Raw genomic sequence first — 14,918 nt, forward strand, 5'->3', positions numbered from 1 at the left:
TTCCAAAACTCACTTTCCACATGCTGCTTCCAGAGTAACATATCCAACTCCCTTTACATAACCTGATTTGACTACTCCAAGAGGAAACCACCAAAATGAACCATTAAGCACCTTCCAAGATCAAAGTTTTCCCTTCAAAGCCGTTTGTCCGGAGTTCAGGCTACATGCAAAACCCACTGCCACTGAAAGAGTGAGCCCAGCATCATTTCCCTACCCAACAGCTATAAATGCTTTTTCCCAAAGCACAGAAATTCCTTTTTGAAGATCCCCTAAAAACACACTTTCAGAGCAGGTATAGAGGACACATTCCCCTTTGGAACAATTACTAAATCCTTAGACTGCTCAGCCAGGATGTAAAAGAGCTTGACCCTATTTCCAGACTGATGGCACTCAAACCCATATCTACTTCCTTTCCAAAGACTTCCATAATCACTTGGCTACATCCAGCTTGTTAGAGAGGGGGATGAGAGAAGGAAGGGGATTAATCTCAAGTCCTGTAGCTGAATTTGTTAATTTGTCCCACACAGGGCGAGCATGCTTTGGACTACACAGTTCAGTGATAAGGCTACTTGACGGTGGTGGGCCAAAGGTTTTCAATTTGCATTCCTGTTCCCAGAATAGTTTGCTAAGGCATCACTTGTCAAAAGTTCCGATCACAATTCAGTAGCTACTATTGCACACACCTTCTGGACAAGTAAACAGTAAGAGAAAGTGTCTGTGCTATTGCAGGGAGACCTGGATGTCTTCAGAAAGAATAAAATGGGCATGTTGAGATAAGAAAAAAAGACTAAGAGATTGCTCTTGTTCAGAAGATGAAGAAGAAAAACCCAAAGTAGTACTAGATATCAAGTTTTAGCAGTCTAGAATACTAATCTAAATAAAAACAGACCTCCCGTTTGCAGAGTGGGGCTGTCAACCACCTATAAATTACAAATTATATAGTTGAGTAATAAGGCACATCCCTTGTATGATTCATGTGAAAATGATTCATGGAAAAGTACTTTCTCTCTCATATCATTAGCTATGGGGGAAATGTATAATCTAGATGTGTGATCAGAAAGGTTGTTTCTATCATCTAAGATGAGTCATGTGCATGATTGTCTTCAAAATCTTAAGTCAAACTTGCACAAGATCTGTTGTTACACAAACGCACTCAAACTAGATATTTAGGACCTTGTCTTTAGCCTTTTTTATCCCTGAATCCACTGACTTTGTATAGGATGTACCACAGCAGAGCAATTAATAATTGTCCGATACGAAACTTAACAGGATAGCAAGATGTATAGATATACACACACATACATATGCATACATTAAGCATTAACATTGCTTTGAGATCTCTCTGCAAGATGCACACACATGTAAAATAAAAATACGACACAACATTTCAATGCAAGGGGTGCCTTTTTTGAAGAGAAATTATCACATCTCTGAAGCCCGCTGGTCCACAATGAGGCTGTAGTTTCATCATTATTTTTTCTGTGCAAAGGAGAACGCACCCTCATCTTCCTAGAATATGAGCAGAAATCTTCAACTAGAGTCGATGAATTATTAATTCTTGCACGATAGCTTTTTAAGTACCTCAACTAGCACAGTAAGAGCACCACATTCTCTCCAAACTACTTAATCGAGTTCTCAATTCCCTAAAATAACATACCACTTTTAGAGAAGCTGACCACGTTTCTTGGGTCACCTTTGAAGTCTAGATCCAGCAGGTTTCTTTCTTGCTTTAGTTTCGATGAGCAAGTAGGATAGTTTGTGCCCTCTAACTTTATGGTTCTTTGCACCTTCATAAGAACTGTTGCACTTTTCTGAAGGTAACTTTTGAAGCTGCACATCAAGGCAGCAATGCTTGCTTGCTCAGCGGGAAAAAAAAAATGAAAGAGGAAAAAAGAAAAAAGAAAGAAGTACCCTTGAGCTATTTAGTTACCAAAGGCATTCATGCCATTAAGTTATGAAGACTTGCATTTGAAGCTGCTGTAGTATAAATCACACAAAGAGTTTTCAAAAGCAGATGCCTTCTAGTACCAATTATACGAATCCTTAATTCTTCATTAATTCTTCAATTTGCTAACAAAGATGAGGATGTGATTACCACTACTGAAGTCTTATTTATGTTTATCCACTCAGGGTATTTAACACATCACCACCACCCCCTGCACCAAGGAAGAGCAGGGATTTAGTAAAGCCAATCGTAGCAGAGCTTTCAATTGCTTGTATTAAAGCGCTAAATACCTTTAAACTACAGTGTTAGAGCTATTTGTACCTCTCAATTATAAATAGGACAGTTTTCGCTTTCTATTTTCCACGTAACAATTTTAAAGCATGACCCAGTAGCAACCTCACTGGAGAGCTGTACAAGGAATCAAGAGAATAAAACTGTAGGAGAGAGCAGCAGAGGCCGTACTAAGTAAGCACATAAAACTGACCTTCTCAAAATACCTTTATTTCATATGTTTTGACTAGAAGCTGCTTAAAAATAAATCTTTTGGCTATACTGATTAGATCCTCTTCTTCTCAAGCGTGTATTTTTAAGAGGGGAAAAAAAAAAAGAAATTATTTGAAAAGCCTGCTCATGTTCTTGAATTTTAAACAATTCTTTTTATCAGTGAACTTTCCCCAGAACTTCGCTATGGATAGCATTTCCAGTTAATTCAAGGTTGGTGCCTAAGACCACAGGAATTTTGATAAAAAAAAAAAAGGCTGATGTCAAAATTCACTGCAAACCAATTTTTATACCATTACTGAACATTGACTATTATTAATAAACATAGCACTAAGCTTTGAGAAACAACAAATGCTACCCAAATTGGAACGATGCATTGAAAAAGCCTTTACACAGGGGAAACCCCAAACTCTCATTATGTCACAAAAACATGTTTACAGCAATACTTAGACACTTCATACCAAAGTACCAATAAAAATCAAACTGCAAAATTAATGCTTTTTCTTACAATGCAAAACACTTTTCTTACACAGTTAACAGGTCTAATTAGGCGTTAATAAAAATGTATAGCTAACTGGTGTTTTTAATAAACCACAAGTTAATAATGCCGTAACAATAATTATCAGAATCAAATAGTATTGTGCTGATAGTATTCTTACTATCACTGCTATTAACAAAACTCATTCTACGGACAAACTTTATGGCGTTCACTGGCACAAGGCCAGTCTCAGTTTTTTTCCAAAATGTTCTTCGTATGTTTTTCCCTTTCCTCTGCTATGCACTTACTTTAATTTACTTTCTTTTTAAAAAAAGAAAATAAATCCCCCACACCTAACTCTATAACCAGCAAGCTACAAGAACACACAAACTCACTTTGTGAGCTACCTGGACATCATTTTACACGTATTAATGGCATCAAATCTTTGTGATGCGTTGCTGTTAGTCTAATCGTGCTTTCTTCCTACCTCCAGATCACACATCCTTACATAAGCAATAAAGCTAAACTGAATCATCTTCTCTCCCTCCCACGCCTACCTCCACTGCCACAACAATATTAATTTGCTTCCCTAAGTTATCCTAATTCCTTAAAGCTCACTAATAATTAGCTTTAAGATTATTAAAGACACTCTTATAACGCAAGAGAGATTTTTATTGGCTTTCCTGTTTTTTGTGAGATTCTTGAGCTGGGTACACCTTTTACTTCTCGAGATAGTAAGTCAGATTCGCTGCTAACAGATTTAGTTAAAACCTGGGAAAACTGATTAGTTTAGAAAGACGTAACAATTTATGGTTAGCTCTGAAATGAAGAAACTCAAAAAAACCTCAAGTAAACAAATAGGTCAAGTAGAATATCAGTAGTTACAGTTCACCCTACACAGCAAGCTCAGGGTTACATTTTCCATTTTTTGTCCCTAAATACCAGCATCAAAAAGTGTCCAAAGTTCTTATCTGAGAATTAGTGTTATTTTTTTTTAAATTTAAATTATAAAACTGTAACCTGTAGCTCATATTGACATTGATGGGGGGAAAAAGGGAAGAAAAGAAATCTCTTCCATAAGATCACACGAAGTATTATTAGATGCATTTCAACTACAGATTTGACTCCTACATTGAAATCAAAGCCATATGGGGGAAAGAAAAACAACTGGAAATGACATAAACCAGAAATATTCAGAAAAAGAAAGTCAGTAACTAGATTATAGCAAAATATCTGTATTAAAAGGAATATAACAGTCTCATCTTCAGATCATAAACTTATAAGACATTCAGAAAACGAAAAGCTCTTTCAATTTTCTTCCCATTTCGGGTGAACCACAAAACTTCAGTTTTGGGCACTGCATTTGATACATGAATTAAAACACTCAGAACAAACAAAGGTACTTTGTATTTTTGAAAGAGTCAGGTTCTAGCATAAGAACTTCCTGAAAGACATATTAAATTATATAGGTATTTTTTAATATTTAGTGAAAAAACAGTAGATTTGACTAAAGCTCTCAACTTCTTATTCTAACTTACTCTAATAGTATCAGAACTACTCAGGTCTTAAACCAGCGAAGTTGAACTACTGAAAAAGTAACCAGAATATAAAGCTTTACAGGTTTTTCTTATAGTTTATTTACTAATATAAGATCATCCTTAATTCATGTGCAGAGTAATGTATGCAAACCTTGTTCAACTGAACTGTAGTTCATGAGCTGCAACCATGTTTGCAGTGAAAGAGCAAAACATTTGAGAGAAGAGAGAAAGAGAGGTCTGTTACAAGTCAAATACAAAAACTGCAAGAGCCCTTACCACTTTTCATAAATATATTTAGACTGTAATTAGACTGATATAAACCCTTAGAGCTTGATATGAAGTAAGCCAACTTTAAGTATATCCATATCTGGATAAAACTTGGCCTATACCATTAGTCAACATTTTCGTAATCCGTGATGCAGTCTATCTTGGTTCTCAGATAACTGTATTTACCTGTGTTAATCTCCTCTGCTATATGGATATCTTCAGCTTGCACAGATTGATCCAACATCTCAACAAAACGTTCCTGAATTTCTCCAGCAGCCTCATCACCAAACTTATAATCACTGAGCATCACGCTGGATCCAGCAACAGGGACAAACAGTCTTTGAGGTAAGACATGATATTCCCTCTCAAAATCTAAAAGAAAAGGGGGGAAAAATACCATCCAAATAAACGCCTTGCCAGTTATGATAAGATTCCTCATTAATCTCTGACCATAAGATAAAGCTATTGCAAAAGAACTCCTCAAGGTTTCCATGTAAAAATCCTGTTTTCAGGCATGGCTTGTTTAGTTGTTACTATTTTATGAAAGTTTTGGCTGCTATTATACTGATTTATGTTCTTACATTAGTCTCTCCAGAAATACCGGAGAGACCTCCAAAACAGACCATGAAATGCTAAACAGACCTTTTTTCATGTTTAGAATGACTAGCAAAAGAACTCTGGGAAAGACTGCAGATAAGGGCATACACAGAACAGCATATGATTTCAACACCACAAAGGATGGCAAACACTTGGCTGCTTTATGCCACAGAGTACGGGTGCCACCTAAAGAGGAAACCGAAAACTGCATGCAGTTGAAAACATCAAGTTTAAATCATGCAAGCTGGATAAAGCTGGCCAAACACCAAAACGAACCACATTATCCTAAAGTAAATGGTAATTCTGAATATTTATCGTTTTTCCTTACACAATCAACGTGTTTGCATTTCTTTTCTATTTTTTCTAAGATCATTAACAAAGATAGTATCTTTTAAAAGGCTTCCCGTTATATAAGATCTTCAAATTGGTATTTCAATTGATAAATATTTGGGTTTTTTTTTAAAAAAAAAAACCAAAACAAAACAACACAACAACAAGAAGATAACTTGATACCATTGCACTGACCCAAAGAATGTTTAAAGAATCACCCAGCATGAGCTAGGAGATCTGGTCTCAGCATATGCCCCCTTAGTTTTTAGTATCATCATGATAGGAAGTTTTATTTTCATTAGATCAATTTGCATTGTGTTCTGGCCTCTGCACGATGCTCTGTTAAATTCAAGCTAATGCAATTATTCATTGTGCTGAAATAAGATCTACTTCTTTAAATGACACAAAGCTTCTAAAATGCTATTTGATGAAGAGATATAAGTTCAGGGGGCGGAGACAACACAGATGATATATTTGTATAGTTACTTAGAAAAAAAATCAGGATACTTCTTCACATCATAATCACCACACACAATGCCATTATTTAATTTAAAGGAGATGAACTATCAAACTTCAGAGCTCATATCCACTAGCATCTGTGACATAGGTGATAAAAGAACAGGGAAGGCCATGTCCAGCTGGTTCTTTGAATCCTGAGTTTTAGCATACTTCAATATTAATAGGAATACCATAGAGTGATTAAAAAAAAAAAAAAAAGAAAATTAAAAATGGGCAAGTTACAGTTAGAACTCCAGCGACACGAGTTTCAAGTGCAGAATTTTTAAAAATTACAAAATTTCAGATCAGTGGGAAAAAAACTGAAATTGCATTTTGTAGTCATGAGAACTGAACACAAACTTTGTGTGAAAGCTGTGATGCCAAAGAACACATCTGAACTTGACAAAAATTATCATGATTTAAGAAAAAGTCAAGGCTGCCAAACAGAAATTGTGCCATTTGCTTTTTATTCTGCTCTATCCATACCGGAACTTCAGCACACCAGCAGAATTTACTACAAGAACCAAAATTCATTGCACATGTAAGCTGTTTTTTCTCTGAATTCCTACTTTTTTTGTGAGGTCCTTCATTTATAATGAGATCTTCAAATAGTATTTCACAACGATCACTCAATGTGTTTATTATGTCTCTTTTCAAAGCCTGCAAGGACAAAGTGAAAACATCAGTAATATAAAAGCCATTTGCAAAGCTTTTGACTAGTAAGAAACAACAAAAGAAGTCCCTCATAGGTTTAACCCATGTTGAAAGAATAGTTTTTCCAGAAAATAAAAACTCTAAAAAGAATTTTTAAAAGTCCAATAAAGAGAAGCTAACGTCAAAAAAATTAAAATCAAAAAAGAAAACAACAAAAATGAAAAGCTGAGTAAAATTTTAGTATTGTTGGAGTAAGAACTGACAACTTCTAGACATTACTATTAAAAAACAAAAATAATTACAAGGCATTGACTCAGGAAAGGAAAAAAAAAATCACGGAAGAAATAAATCTGTATTTTCCCACTACACATACAAAAATATAGTCTGTTACTTTTTTTTAGTTTTAAGAAAATTTGTCACAGCCTAATCGCTTTGACAATTTGTGCAAAGATTCATCAGAGAACAGCCTTAGCAACAGAAGACATAACCTGTTAAAAGTGAAAAAGGAACTGAATCCATCACACATGCACACAGATGGTTTCTAAAACAATCCATATGTTCAAGGGGATGAACACTTTGACCCCAGTTTAGACCATGTCATTCTGGCAAAAAAAAAAAAAAAATCAGTGTGACAAATTTCATGTATTTCAGAAAAAACATTTCCAATGAACTAACAACCTTTTCACTACCTGAACAGCTTCTTTAACTTTTGGCTTGTTGTTATGTATGTAGGCTCTGCATTTCACAGCACCTTTGAGATTTATGGAAGCACTGCAGACCTGAACTGTAGCTGTTGATCTATGACTTGGACCCTGGGACTGAAAAATAAACACATTTCAGTTTTATCTTGTTACCAAGGCACTTGCAGCATGAGTAACAAAAAACAGAACTAGGAAATTAATAGCATACCTGAAGATGTTTACATATAATGTGTTTTCACTCATAATTTCTATCTGTAAGGTTTTGGGGTTTTTTCTTAGTTTTTTTTAGTTAAGACTGAAAATCTCTCTCCTTTTCCATTATGTAAAATGTGTTTACTTTTCCAGACATTCCATTTCTTGCGATCTAAATATTTGTGTCTATAAGACTTCTAAAACTTTTCAGGTGGGTGCCTTGTGGCTAATATTAGTATTGCAACCTAGAAACCTTTTTAACCTTTTTTTTTTTTAAACAATGACATTTGTATGTTTACTATATAGTAAGCATAACCTACAGTATCCTGAGAGTCATCCCATCAGTCAGTACGAAATTATAAATGTGGTCACATTTAAAACTGTATCAAACTGTTGCCTAGAAATATTCTCCCTAATTACCAAAACAATGAGTGTGCTGCATGAAGCACTCTAAGGCAACACCTGGAAACACAGGCATGCATAACTTCCACGTGAACTGCATAAACTACTTCTGCCAAAATAAAAAGCTTTCCTTTCTCTGAGGCAATTAACCATTGGAACAATGTAACAACAAAAGAAGCTGAGATACTCATCAAGTCTTTAAAAAGGCATTTTTAAAGTTTTGCTAAACGTAACTTTAGAGAAACCAGGAACTACCTGACAAAACAGGAAGGCCTGTGCTGCGCAAGAAGCCTACAAAACAATGCCTGGATATGTTTGGACTTTAGGCCCTAGACTGGGGCATCTAATTCAGGTTTCAAGTCCGCATAACCTCTGGCAGATAGGAAACTCCTGACACAGACCCAATTTCTCCAGATTACGATTCAGCTCACAGGATCTGTACCTTAATCCAAAACTAGTGACTGAGCTTCTGATGAAAGCATTCAAGTAAATGTCCATAGCTAGCCACGGCAAGTTGAAGGACGGAGGCGATTCTGAACTTCAGAACGATGCAAAGTCACCTTGAAATCAATGTACACAGGTACGTACAGGTATCCTACTATCAAATGAATTAGTTTGCGGGACTTCTATATTCTATTTCTACAACCAGTTTTTCAAATTTCCCTTGCAGCTGTACTGTGCAATTCTTAGACAACGTGGTTATCACAGCATGAGAATTTCCAAAGACACAAAATATGCAGATCTGTCCACGGTTTCACAGTCAATATCCATGGGGGAATAAAAAGTCTTAGGACAAAGTAAGCTGGATTTCTAGACAATAATTCAGAACGTTCTTTTGTTTTTTATTCTATTTTGTAAGGTAGCAGAGAGATTATACTTTACAAATCACTAAATACTTACCAGCTGTGTCAGAACCTTGACATCAGAAAACTGAGTGCTGGATTGAGTATTTCCTCTTAACTTTTTCTGAGGAAAAAAAATTCTTTGTGTCATGAAACACGAAAAAGATCTCCCTGAATCAAAATCTCCTCATTATGGTATAAAATGTGCCCTAGTTTATAGCTTTGAGAGAAAAATGGCACATAGAAAACAGCCATGAGATTATAATTGCAAAACTAAAAGCAGAGATGAATGCATCAAACAATGTTTCCACTCTTTGTTAAACATTTAGACATACATAGGTCTTAGAAATCCCATCACCTACATTCACACCTTACTCATGTTCTTTAATGAGGAAAGAGCATATAGAAAATTTTTTAGTCAGAGTTCACATATAATTATTGCGTTCACACTGCCAGAGGAAGAAGAGGCAATTTGCAGCAACGAAGATGGGAACATAAGCAGTCCTGCATTATTAGTTACTTGAAATAGGCCAAGTAGATCAATAAATGTTGTACAGAAGACACGTCAGTCAATGCTTTATCACAGTGGAGGTTCTAACTACACATCTATTAGAATTCAATTCCTTTTTGTTTGGTACTCACCTGCCCTTCCAGTAGTTCTGTATCACCATCTTTAACTTGTCCATTGATCAGAAAAACACTGTCTTCTATCTGTTTTGACCATCGATTTAATCCATTCTTTAAAAAAAGTGAAACACAAAAATCTCATAAGAAAGAAGAATCTCACTAAAAGAGTTGGACGATATCATGCTGAAAATTATAGAAATACATGTTTCAACAGTTACTCCGAGACAGTTTTAAAGTCTCTGAAAAATCTGTCTTTATGTTTTTCCAAAGCTAAATCTTAAAACCAACATGTTCAGAATATATCCATTAAGAAACAAGCATTTCAAAATATTTAAGTGCTACGCCAGGGATATTCCTTTTGTAGAGAGGGATGTAGCCTATTGAAAGTCAATTCATACTAAAAGCACCCTGTGCCCCCGTTCTAATTGGATGTAACCCTTACTAGGTGAAGCAGAAGAGACTTTAGTTGGAATAATCATGACAATTGCTAAATAATTTTCAGCAAAGGAAACTGCCAACACTAAGCACAGCAGAAGAAAAGCTATCTGCATTTTTTTATACTACGAATGCTTCGTAGGAACTTCAAATTACATTTAAAAGAGGAATAACTGCCAAACATTCTCTGCTGATTACTCCTACCCCTCTACTCACACTACTCAAACCTTTATCTCTCATTTAATTTTCAACAGAAAAAGTAGTGTAGAGACCAACAAAACTAGAAGGGCAACGAAGCTGGTGAAGGGCCTGGAGCACAAGTCTGATGAGGAGCAGCTGAGGGAACTGGGGCTGTTTAGCCTGGAGAAGAGGAGGCTGAGGGGAGACCTCATCACGCTCTACAACTACCTGAAAGGAGGTTGTAGCGAGGTGGGGGTCGGTCTCTTCTCCCAAGTAACCAGCGATAGGACAAGAGGAAATGGCCTCAAGTTGCGCCAAGGGAGGTTTAGATTGGACATCAGGAAAAACTTCTTTACTGAAAGAGTGGTCAGGCCTTGGAACAGGCTGCCCAGGGAAGTGGTGGAGTCACCATCCCTGGAAGTATTCAAAAGACGTGTAGATGAGGCGCTTAGGGACATGGTTTAGTGGGCATGGTGGTGTTGGGTTGATGGTTGGACTCGATGACCTTAGAGGTCTTTTCCAACCTTAATGATTCTATGATTCTATGGTGCAGCCGGTTAGTTACCTTGGTATTCTTCTCCAAGTCATGGTTCGGTGAAGTAGCAAGAAGTGGAATGTGAATATTAACGTTTACTGTGCAGTCCAAAGCTAACCAGGAAGCAGACAGAGCACTCTGATATTTCCAATCTGCTGGTTTAGCTGAACTCTGAAAGCAGAAACAAGCAATAAAGCACCTATACAAAACACTGTGTAACTCAGAGGGTTTTTTTAGGTATTACTTGTCATGCATTAAAAGCTGTATATGACACACAGGATGACAAGCTTACCTTTGGATCTTGTACATCATAGGTTCGGCAAACTACTCTTTGCTACTTAAAGAAAAAGATCCAGTGGAATGCAAAAAACCAAACAAGAACAATGTGCAATTACTTTGTCCTTTACTTAACTTCTTTGTTGAGCTAATATATGCTCTGAAGAAAGTTCTCACCTTTCATTAGTGCAAAAAAGTGGAAAAACATTTGACTGTAAACTCCAACTATCACAGTGATGCTGTCCCATCTCTTACAAATATATTAAGATCAATAGGTATTCACAGGGAGAACCACCAATGCACCAATTTGCAATTTGTCCTCTTCTCTCTCACCTAAGGAAAAACCTTGCTTTCTCTCCTCCTATTACCTACCAACAGATCCAGCATTCTTCTGTAGCGCTAGTACAGATCCTACATGCCCGCTACTTCGCCACTTCCATGTAAGTATCACTGGTAACAGCAAGCTCAAGAAGCTATACAGTATTTTAGATGTTTTCCTCAATTTATGCAAATCAGAACTGACTGGGGAAAGCATAATTTGATGCCACCACACGCACAAACCTAACAGTAAGAAATGATGGAAATTTTGAAAGGATAAGAGGGTCAATAATCTTACTCATGGCTAATCAGAAAACTCCATGATTTCAACTTACTGATCTATGCCTATCTGAACTAAAACAAATTTCCCCTCCCAATTTATAATTTCTTCAGAAATAACTAAAGAAACAAGGTTGGGGGTAGCAATAAAGTTTGCTCATAAAGGATACTTCTTTGTAGCAGAACAAATTTGAAGAGCTGCTCTGTCCGAGACCTCCTCCTCAGCAGGTTTCCAGAGCCTTCTTTTAGTCAAGGACTTTTCCACTGAGAAGATTAGCTAAAGATGAAAAAAGTATGATAGATCTTTCCACAAAAAAAATGCATTATAATTTCTGGAAAACAGTCTTGCACTAAAATTCTAAGTCCGAGTGATATTATAATTATGTATAGACAGGAAATACAGCTTACCTGTCACCAAAATGTCATGTAAAAAGAACAAAGATTCATAGGCAATTACTCCAAAGAGAAAGTTGCTTGTGGAATCTTAATTCAGCTTCCTTATAAACTGAACCAAGCAACACACATTCACATATTCAACCTGTAAGCTTTTCTCCCTACAAAAATATTACAGCTTTATGCCTATCAGTTGAGGATCCAGAAAGACAGCTGTGCAAAATAGCTACTAATTCAAAAAAACAGATTTTAATTCAGGAATCACTGATTAACTGGACACAGCTCACCTTTTCTTGTTGGCTACTAGTTTCAGTAATCACAACAGAGACGCAGTTGCATTGCACTGCCAAAATTGAATCTAGGACCTTCGGTTTCAAAACCTACTCACGTTTAAACCACTTGGTTACCTTATGAAAACGATAAAATGAACCTACATCTACAGGACAGAAACTAAATGTAGCGCTAGATGCCCCAATACTGTAATAAAAATGCATTTTAAGTCTATCAGACACTAGCACATTCTAACTTGTTTTTAAATATAACCCCACACACCTGGGTCAAATACCACTAGTTCTATACAAGATACTCCTTTTAAAGGAATCAGAACTATAGATCTTTCACTATTCTAAACATCTCTAATCTGAACAATTCATTCAGACAAAAAAGCCAACATGCTACCACTACTAACAATTGTGCCACAAGGATTTAGATATAAACCTTGAAGATGTTTTCCTTAAGCTAGAATGTCCACTTTCAGTAAAGATTTGCTATTGCAGTAACATCACAAGAAAGTTAGCAAATACAAGCTGTGGTACAGTCCTGCAGGACAGTGATTTCTGAGGTTTCAGTCTCAAAACCATACATCAAACCAGAACATCTGTGCTTTTAGAAATAAAGCAACAAAACAACCATATATACTTGGGGCAATGATAGAAAATTATTCAGCTACACACCTAAAGATATTCCTGTCTTTCCAGCAGGAAGTATACTTACCTTGCGCAAAGCATTTTGACTATCTTTTGACAGTTCTGGAGTTGCAATAATAAATACACCGAGAACTAATAAGCCTCCAGGAAGCATTCTAGAAACCTTAAAAATAGAAATGAACATGTATTAATAGGAATCAGAGATCTAGCAACCATGTAACTTGATATATCAAAAATTTCTAATGAGACAAGTATGAATCAAGAGCAGAAATGAAATAAGCAAGACTGTTTTTCACTTATGGGTTCCTCTGAAATGCAAGAATACAGCACCCTGCAAATTTTCTCGCTTCGGTCCTATCCAGTCTCTGTTTCACCATAAACTTTGAAAACAATACAGATATTTTGGTTTAAAATATCTGTGCCCAGCATGGTTATGAAGGTTCTTTTACTTTGAGAAAAAGGCTTGAGACTACACAAGCGAGGAGATACTTTTTGTAAGTCTTATTTCCTTTCTGTTCCTCTCACCCCCTTCATTAACTCAAACTGTGCTACCTGACTGGCGTGTGTAGTTATCCATTCTTCATCAATGGATGCCAGATTTGAAGGACTGATGTTGTCTTCCTTCTGCTCTTCCTTTGGAGGTGTTCGAACAGCCCGAATTACATAGTCTTTTTGTGGGGAACACTTTCAAAAACATCAATATAAGCAAATATATCATGAGGTTGATATCAAGTCTGAGAATATACTGTGTAACATAGTAACTGTAAGGTCTGCTTTACAGGAGGCATCGTTAACTTCAATAGTAATCTGTTACAAAAATTATTCCTTCATGAATTTGCCTTTGCCTTAAAGCCTTGTTTAGCGATAAATTTTAACTTTAAGATTTTAATTTCTTTTCTGTGTGTCCTATCTTTAACAAAGCAATTTTAAAAGACTTGAGTAGTTGGTTGACACTGCAAACCCTTTACAGAAGTCCCTTCTGGTCATATTACCACCCTCCTGCACTATACAAGCTCAGCATGTTAACAGACTTATCCCAGATAAATAAGGCCAAATATTTCACACTTACCTGCCCTATTAACAGGCCAGTGACATAAGGCTTTAGTTTTGTGCTGAGATCTGAAAGATACTGCCCAATAGCTTCCTCAACAAAGTAAGTTCTACCCATTGCTGCAGGTTTAAGACTAAGTATTGTAGTTTCAACCTACAAAACAAATAATGCATAAAGTCAAAGAAAGTACATATACTACACCAGTTACCTAACAATAAGAATCTCACACAAAGATACTGAATAGATTAATACTTTATCTGTCAACAAAGGTTAGTTAAGTAGCTTTACGATATGCAAGTTTGTTTTTTTAAATGAAAACCAAAACTCTCTATACTAGAGAAAGAAGTATGTGATCCTTATTTGAAAGAAACATATTTTAAATACCTGCCACTGAAATGACATGGCAAGTCATGTAAGCAAATGCTAGGCAGAACATGTCTCCAAGCAACAATTTCTTGCTGCATCATGTTTCATGAGAGGCCAGAATGTAACGTGTGCATTTTTGCATTCACGTTCCTCTTCGAGGGACTTGCTAAATTCCGCACTTGTACTTAAACATGCCATGCACAATTTTCATTCCAGTTCCCAAGGCATTAACAGTACAGCATCTCTGGACTACCCAAAAGGCCACCTTCACCGCTCCCATCAGTAGCCATATGTAGCCATATGAACCCAAGACCTGGGGACTGCCACAGGCACTCCTCCCTTCCACGCAGATCTATTTCGAAAACGGCTTCGTGCACTGAGGACTTTCACAAAAATTAACTATGAAAACGCTGAAGCCAAAGAGCACATGGTGAGGAGGCAAGGGCATTCTGAGTCCCCGCAAAAGTGTCTGCTGGAGAAAGCTGCACAGGGATGGCGGAGCTGAAGCTCTGGACCGGGGCGAGGAGGAAAGCTGTCACCCACCTCACCTCAGCCCACGCGGCCGGGCCAAAAGCACCTCTGCACCC

The 14,918-nt window shown here is 36.7% G+C and overlaps 1 protein-coding gene across 1 annotated transcript in view; it reads right to left on the reverse strand.

The window, feature by feature from the left end:
* The window catches only part of LOC104083756 (chromosome unknown open reading frame, human C1orf27), a 15,894-nt gene extending 1,782 nt beyond the window's left edge, over positions 1-14,112 (reverse strand). The window contains exons 1-11 of the mRNA XM_009587365.1: positions 13,984-14,112; positions 13,467-13,598; positions 12,982-13,077; positions 11,766-11,872; positions 11,015-11,051; positions 10,753-10,893; positions 9,588-9,683; positions 9,004-9,069; positions 7,498-7,626; positions 6,724-6,814; positions 4,916-5,101 (exon numbers count right to left, since the gene is read on the reverse strand). Coding sequence (XP_009585660.1) covers positions 4,916-5,101; positions 6,724-6,814; positions 7,498-7,626; positions 9,004-9,069; positions 9,588-9,683; positions 10,753-10,893; positions 11,015-11,051; positions 11,766-11,872; positions 12,982-13,077; positions 13,467-13,598; positions 13,984-14,082 — 1,180 coding nt within the window. The 5' untranslated portion in view covers positions 14,083-14,112. The remainder of the gene's footprint in view (positions 1-4,915; positions 5,102-6,723; positions 6,815-7,497; positions 7,627-9,003; positions 9,070-9,587; positions 9,684-10,752; positions 10,894-11,014; positions 11,052-11,765; positions 11,873-12,981; positions 13,078-13,466; positions 13,599-13,983) is intronic.
* Positions 14,113-14,918: the final 806 nt, after the last annotated feature.

The sequence above is a fragment of the Fulmarus glacialis genome, unplaced genomic scaffold (genome assembly GCF_000690835.1).
Source record: "Fulmarus glacialis isolate BGI_N327 unplaced genomic scaffold, ASM69083v1 scaffold3921, whole genome shotgun sequence".
Taxonomy (NCBI): domain Eukaryota; kingdom Metazoa; phylum Chordata; class Aves; order Procellariiformes; family Procellariidae; genus Fulmarus; species Fulmarus glacialis.